Genomic DNA, 7,500 nt, shown 5'->3' on the forward strand with positions numbered 1-7,500 from the left:
TTATATTTATTTATTTATTTATTTATTTATTTATTTATTTATTTATTTATTATTTGCTTGTTTGTTTGGGTGTTGAATTATCTCTGCTGGCTGCCGCCAGCGCGAGGCCTCAGCTTTTGATTTTTGTGTAAGGCGAATAGTAAGAGTTTGCTGCTGCAGAAACAAGTAATAATAATATATTTAATAATAATAAATAATAAATAATAATAATAATATTATTATTATTAATTATTATTTATTATTATTGTTTTTAGATTATTCTTGTTGTGGGGATGCGCGCTGTATTCTGCAGCTGCGCACTCGCGGCAGCAGCGCAGACCCATTTGCTGCTGCAGCAGCAGCAGCTGCTGCTGCTCTGCTGCTGCTGCGGCGGCTGCTGAAGCAGCAGCAGCAGCTGCTGCTGCTGCTGAAGCAGCAGCAGCAGCTGCTGCTGCTGCCCTCTTGTTTGGTACTACCGCTTCTGTTTGTTTGTTTGGGTTTTGTAAATAAATGAAAATCTGCCGCTGCTCGCTGAGCAAACGATGCAGAGTTCTTCACGACGAGGGTTTAGGGTTTAGGGTTTACGGTTTAGGGTTTAGGGTTTAGGGTTTAGGGTTTAGGCAGTTTAGAGGAACGAGGCGGGGTGTCTCGCGCGGCTGCCATATCCTCCCACGGGAATTTTGTGGCCGATCTGGAGAGCGAATTAAGGGTTTAGGGTTTAGGGTTTAGGGTTTGTGGAGACAAATTTAGCGTTCAAGGTACCTTTGGCTGCTGCTGCTGCTGCTGCTGCTGCTGCTGCTGCTGCTCTTCCGCCAGCACTCCTCGAGGTGGCGGCTCGACGGGCGGGTGGGGAATGGGCCCTGCGCCAGATTAGAGTTCAGGAATTAGGGTTTAGGGTTTAGGGTTTAGGGTTTAGGGTTTAGGGTTTAGGGTACCTGCAATGTAGGCCTTGCAGCGCACGCAACACTCGTTGGGCCCTTCGGTCGAGGGGATTTGGAAATGCGTCGCGGCTACGGTGCTGTTCCCGGGGACCTGCATTTAGGGTTTAGGGTTTAGGGTTTAGGGTTTAGGGTTTAGGGTTTCTTACGAAGACGGGCAGCGCCGCGTGGTACAGACAAAGCTCCCGCAGCCTTTCGGTGTCTTGACAGTTGCAGTGTTCAACTTGGAGAGGCAAAGAGTAGACGGGGGCCTTCTTGGGCGGGGTGTCTGTACATACACCGCAGTGAGCCACGGGGTTTCGGGAAAGAGTTCGGGATTTAGGGTTTGAGGTTTAGGGTTTAGGGTTTAGGGTTTAGGGTTTAGGGTTTGGGGTTTGCGCACAGCTGATTTGTGGGGGCTCCTCGGGCACGTAGGGAGAGGCAAGGGGTGCGCGGGGCACGAAGAGGTCGTCGGGTATGTCATAGAGAGGATCTGGAAAAGATCTTTTTAAAGAAAGGGTTTTGAGCAGCTTTTAAAAGTGCTTTTAGACAAAAAGTGCGAAATTAAAAGAATAGAAAAGCCGGGAGAGAAAACAAAAAAAGAATTAACAGAAATGGAGGCATTTCGGGGCCAAATGCGCAAACGGCCCGCGGCGCTGCGGTGTACGTACACCCCAAGACCCACCGAACTTCGGGCACTCTCTTGGAAAGGGATGGTCTTCGGAAAACGAAGTGTACTGAAAAGAGGACCAAATAAGGCGAAATAAAGTGAATTTGAATGAAATAAAGTGAATTAAAATGAAATAAAGTTAAATAAAATGATTAAAAAGGGAAATTAAGCAACAAAAGGACTTAATTGAATTAAAAGAGTTGAAATCACCAGTGGGGGAATTCTTTTGTGGTTCAAAAACATCGCGAAGGAGCAAAAGGGCGGAACCTGCATTGCAAATTGAGGTGTATGTACACCGCGGAAGAAGTAACTTGAAAAGGGATTTCGCAAGCAAGCAGCTGTTCACTTTTGAGCTTTTTCAAAGGCAAGAGCTGCAGCTAAGGAGGACAAACCCTAAACCCTAAACCCTAAACCCTAAACCCTAGGTCTTCAGCGGCGGCCTCTCGCTGCAGCGCCCAGAAAGCTCACCGAGATGTCGCTGCAGGGGCCCATGATGTCTGCAAAAGAAAAGTGAAAAATAAAAAACAAAAATAAATAAAATAAATTAAAAATAAAATAAATTAAAAACTAAAAACCCTAACTCACCATCCAGCCAAAAGCCAGGACAAGCAACGAGGGTGGCGATGCAGTGGGGGAAGCACAGCGGCTGCGCCATTGCCTCTCGCAAGCCTACGGTTTAGGGTTTAGGGTTTAGGGTTTGGGGTTTAGGGTTTAGGGTTTGGGGTTTAGGGTTTAGCGTTCAGGGCTCAGCAACTGCTGCCAGTGCAAGCTTACCTATGGGCATCCAGCAGTGCGGGAAAAGGCTGGCGCTGAGGGGCAGCGGTTGAGGGTTTAGGGTTTAGGGTTTAGGGTTTAGGGTTTAGGGTTTGGGTGTTTGTGTGAAGTCACCAGTACATGCCGAGGTAGGCCGTGGCGCTGCAGGGAAAAGAAATGAAAATAAAATAAAATGAATAAATGGAATTTAAAAAAGAGATATTTAATTAATTGCAAATAAATAAAAACTTGAAGTTATTTTTTAATTTATTTATTTCTTTTTTTTAATTACCAAACTCTGTACTGCGTCTCCGAAGTCTTCCCCACTTTATTTTGGTACTTCGCAGGAAAACTGAAATCGAAGAGAAAATAAATAAACAAATTTAATTTAAATAAAAGAATTAAAACTTAATAAAGAATTAAAACTTAATTTATTTTTAATTTAATTTAATTGCCTATAAAGAATTAAAACTTAATAAAGAATTAAAACATAATTTATTTTTAATTTAATTTAATTACCTTTAAAGAATTAAAACTTAATAAAGAATTAAAACTTAATTTAAATTTATTTTTAATTTAATTTAATTACCTTCCGATTACTCCCTCCATTACAGAGTCCGTCACATCGGCCGTTGTGAAGTCCGGAATTGTAATTGGGTAAAGGACAGAGCCAAAACAGTTTCTGCCTAAAGTTAAAATTGAAATCTTTTTTTTAATTTAAAAATCTTTTTTTTTAAGTATTTTAAAGCCTTTTCTCCTTTTTTTAAGCTTAAAATTATATTTATTTCAAGTTTTTGCTTCAAAAATGTGCTTATTTCGAGTTTTTAGTTCAAATGCATATTTATTTCAAATTTTTAATTCAAAAATGCATTTTTAGTTTTTTCATTCAAGAATATATTTATTTTAATTTTTAAACTCAAAAATATATTCATTTCAAGTTATATCCCTGCCGCTGCGGTCTGTTGCAGATTTATTTTATTTCCATTTTTAATTCTTTTAAATTAAAATCTTTCTTTTTTGAAATATTTATTCAGGAGAGTTTGCAAGATCAGATATTCTTTTTTCATTTAAAATGTTTTATTTGCTGTTTCATTTCATTTTCTTTTGAATTCGAATTTATCTTTTTCATCTTTTTCCTTTTCCCCCTTAAAGCCATTTTTAAAATTAAATTAAAAACTCGTTTTTGTTTGCTGCGAATTAATGAAAAATATATTTGAAGTTTTTTCCATTTCCCCTTCAATGCGCATTTGAATGCATCTTTTGTTCCATTTCTCGATTGATTCCGGGTTAAATGCGTCAAATTAATTGTGTTTTATTTCATTTTATTTTTTATTTTTATTTATTTATTTTATTTTTATTTATTTCCCTCATTTCCCCTCACAGTTTCAATTTAGGAACCCTTTGTGTGCTCACCGGTCAGCATCGGAAGACACGGCAGCGGCCTGTGCAGATGCGCCATGAGCGTTAGGGTTTGGGGTTTAGGGTTTAGGGTTTAGGGTTTAGGGTTGAGGGTTTAGGGTTTAGGGTTTATAATTAGGGTTTCTCACTGATTTATCCACACAGGAGGGGGAATAAGCGGAGGCACAATGTCGATGACAGTGCCTGCCACGGACTGCACCAGACCCTTGACCATCATGAGCGACATCATGGCTGCCATTTGCAATCCAGGGGCTGAAAAGGAGAAAAAATTGATTTAATTATTTAAAAATAATAAAAATAATTAAAATTAATTGAAAAGAATTCAAATAATTCAAAATGCCCCCCACAAACGCGAAAACTTGAATTTCCCACCCTGAGTTCCCGCAGCCGACTGCACCTTCGCGACCAGCTCGGTCAGCCTGAACAAGAAGCCAGGAGCCAATAAAAAGAGGAAATTGACAATTAAATAAATTATTTAATAAATTATTTAATAAAATAAAACAAATAAAAATTAATTTGAGAGAAATAAACTCCTAATTTGAGCCCTTAGATCATGAAAGCTGCCACACCCCCCGCAGTCCTCATGAGGTCTGCAGTGTCCTGCGTTTCGGCGAACTTGTTGACTTTTTTGCATTTTTCAACTTCTCTTTGAGTTTAATTTGAATTTTTATTTCATTTTTTTGTCATTATTCATCTAATTGCCTTTATTTACTCCCCAATTTCACCTCTTTACCCTCTTTTTTGCATTTATTTCGCCGATTTTGCCCTTCAATTCTTCCAAACTGCAGCTCACCACTTTGTCAAGTCGAAGCCAAATATGCTTCGAAAGGGGCCCCCAGGAAAGGGCGTTTTGGAGGCCTCTGGGGGGGGCCCCCCAGCTTCCCCGGGGTTGCACTGAAGGGTTAGGAAGTTAGGGTTTAGGGTTTGGAAGTTAGGGTTTAGGGTTTGGAAGTTAGGGTTTAGAATCGAGGGTTTTGGGGCTGGAATCGGGGTTTACGTGGGGGTTTTCGTTGTCGACTTTGGCGAGGGTTTGGAGGAACCGCAGGGAAGTCTTTTTGTCCATTACTGAAACAACACTTTTTCAACTTGGCTTCGCTTCAGCGCAGCAAATAAAACCCACCAGAGTCCATCAGCCACTTATAGCCCTTCACGTCGAACTCGCCAAGTGCGGAGTCGTAGAGTTGAAAGAAAACGGCTTTCTGGCGTTCGGAGCCGTCCGTGAGCCGCTCCGCCATTTCTTCGCGGCTCGGCAGCAACTTGAATTTGCGGCTTTCCGCGTCGTAAATCAAATCCGAAGGCAACTCCGGCATCTTTTTTGGAGTCATTTCTGCATTTGCGAGCATTTTAAGCCCGAGATCGCCGAAAAGGAGAAAAAATTCAAAAAAATGCCAAAGTTCCCGCATGTTCAACGAAACGGCCAGCACGCGGGAAAACACTGCCCCCGACGCAACTTAGAGGACTCAGACTGAATATATTCAACTGAATAACTTAATGAAAACTTATTTTAAGTTTTTATTTCAAAAAGTGAAAAAGCGGAGTCTTCCTGAAACGGACGGAGCTGCAGTGACACCTGAAATTGCTGCGCTGCTCACCAGCGGCCGCTGCTTTGCAGATCCGATTTGCAAACCCTAAACCCTAACAAATAAACCCTAAACCCTAACTCATAAACCCTAAACCCTAACTAGCAAAGCCTAAACCCTGAGTTTCCAAACTCTTTCCTTGAGTTTGTTCTGCTTCTAGTTGTCGCTACATGATTGCTGCTTCTGCTGCTGCGTCGGGCTAGTCGGCCAGCAGCTTCATCTCAGCTGAGCTTTCTGAGAAGGAAATTTTGCATATGACTTAAAAATGAAATTAAAAATGAGTTTTTCAGTTTAATTGCACCCCATGTCTCGCGAGAAGGCCCTGATCTCCCCAGCTTTCTGCTTGGTCTCGGGACTTTCAAGATTCATCCTGCGGATCGGAGTACAAGATCTCCCGCAGCTGCCGCCGCTGCGCAGCCGTCCAGTAAGTCCAGCAAACGACCCACCGCGTTTGCTTTCCTTGAAACAAATCAAAGACCCTCAGCTCTCGCGGATGCATCTCAACTTCCCCCCCGTCGGCGCCGCTTCCCCTGCTGCTGCTGCCGCCGCTTCCCCTGCTGCTGCTGCCGCCGCTGCTGCTGCTGCTGCTGCTGCTGCTGCTGCTGCTGCTGCTGCTGCAGTTGGGGTCCTTTTGCTGGCGGTGTTTCTGCAGCCAGCGCTGGGCCTCGGCCTCCATTAGCTGCTCCGTCTGCTTCCCCGCGAGGCGCATTCCTTGCTGGATTTGGCGGCGGAGTTCGTCTCGAGTGGAAGTTCTGGCGACGAGCGAAGTGAACCAGAGAAAGCGGGAGGCGTGGGCCTTGCTTTCGGTGTACATACACCGCAGAAAGGCCCCCTCGCCGCCCTCGCACACCAATTCGTGCGGCTTTCCAGCTTTTTCTCTCCAAGGGCTTTGGCCCACGGACTCTGGACTTGAGTAAAAAGGAGGATTGCAAACACAAGCAGCAAAGAGCCCGTCTTCGGCCCTCAAGACCCCCGCGAAGATCTGCTGCGGCTGCTGCTGCAGCCGCAGCTGTACGTACACCTCAAGCCCGTTCGCCCGCAGGTTTGCTGCTGCTGCTGCCAACGACTCTTCAGATATATCCGACCCCACAAAACGCCACCCGAAGTCCGCAAAACCCAACAGAGGGTACACGCAGTTCGCCCCCACCCCCACGTCCAAAATCCTCACGCCGCCCCCTCGCGGGGGCCCCACGTACCCCTCAGGGGCCCCCCCGGGGGCCCCCCCGGGGGCCCCTGAGGGGGCCCCTGAGGGGGCCCCCGGGGGGGCCCCTGAGGGGGCCGCTTGGGGGGGCCCCTGGGGGGCCCCGAGGGAACTGCCCTGCGGGGGCCCCTGTGGGGCCCCTTGCGGGGCCCCCTGGGGACTTTCCTGGGGGGGCCCCCCGGCGCCTGCGGCGCGTGCGGGGCACCCCTGGGGGCCCCCCTGGGGGCCCCTCTGGGGGCCCCCCTGGGGGCCCCCGTGGGCGGGGGGCCCCCTGAGGAGGAACTGCTGGCCGCCGGGAATGGGGGGCCCCCGGGGGGCCCCCAGCCCCTCCTGAGGAGACAACAAGTCGGCCAAGAAGTGAAGATAATTGCTGCGGTTTGGAAGAGTTGGAATTAAGAAGTTTTGGTTGGGAGGGAGCGAGAAGGCCAAGCTGTACATACACCTGAAGAGCGCGGCGCAGAGGGCCAGCTGGGCCTGTTTGGACTTGAAGTCAAAAAAGGATTTTCCGGAAGAAGAAAAAGAAATGAAAGGAGACAGACTGGGGGCCCTTTTGGCCAGCGCCGAGAAGTCCAGGGGGCCCCCGAAGAAGCGAGAACGCGGGTGCATCCGCTCGTTGTTGCTGCTGCTGCTGCTGCTGCTGCTGCTGCTGCTGCTGCTGCTGCGGAGGGGCCCGCGCGCCTCTGGAGCCGCTCGGCGCCGCTTGGACCTTCCCGGTGCTGCGCCTGCTGCTGCTTCCCAGAACGCGTCTTCTGCCGTGTCTGCTGCTGCTGCTGCTGCTGCTGCTGCTGCTGCTGCTGTGGGGCCCCCGCGGCGCTTCCAGCGGCCTCTGGGAGGCCCCACAAATGGACTAGCTGCTGCTTCTCCAGCAGCAGCAGCTGCTGCTGCTGCACCGCCATTTGCTGCCCCGCCTGGCTCGCCCACAGCAGCAGCAGCAGCGGCTGCTGCTGCTGCTTCATGTCCATCTGCTGCAGAGTCTTCCAC

The 7,500-nt window shown here is 47.3% G+C and overlaps 2 protein-coding genes across 2 annotated transcripts in view; both read right to left on the reverse strand.

Moving 5' to 3' along the window:
* Positions 1 to 2,450: 2,450 nt before the first annotated feature.
* ENH_00047530 (hypothetical protein, conserved) lies at positions 2,451 to 5,081 on the reverse strand (the record flags this gene model as incomplete). Its single annotated transcript, XM_013581094.1, has 5 exons — positions 2,451 to 2,481; positions 2,612 to 2,671; positions 2,909 to 3,001; positions 3,867 to 3,990; positions 4,859 to 5,081. 5 exons carry the CDS (start codon positions 5,079 to 5,081, stop codon positions 2,451 to 2,453), a joined length of 531 nt encoding a protein of 176 aa, XP_013436548.1.
* Positions 5,082 to 5,676: 595 nt separating this feature from the next.
* ENH_00047540 (hypothetical protein, conserved) overlaps positions 5,677 to 7,500 on the reverse strand; it is a gene marked incomplete at both ends in the record, with an annotated part of 2,457 nt that continues 633 nt past the window's right edge. Inside the window, one exon of the mRNA XM_013581095.1 lies at positions 5,677 to 7,500. This exon is cut by the window's right edge and continues 633 nt beyond it. Coding sequence (XP_013436549.1) covers positions 5,677 to 7,500 — 1,824 coding nt within the window.

Source organism: Eimeria necatrix, genomic scaffold (genome assembly GCF_000499385.1).
Source record: "Eimeria necatrix Houghton genomic scaffold, Enh_scaff366, whole genome shotgun sequence".
Classification (NCBI taxonomy): Eukaryota; Apicomplexa; class Conoidasida; order Eucoccidiorida; family Eimeriidae; genus Eimeria; species Eimeria necatrix.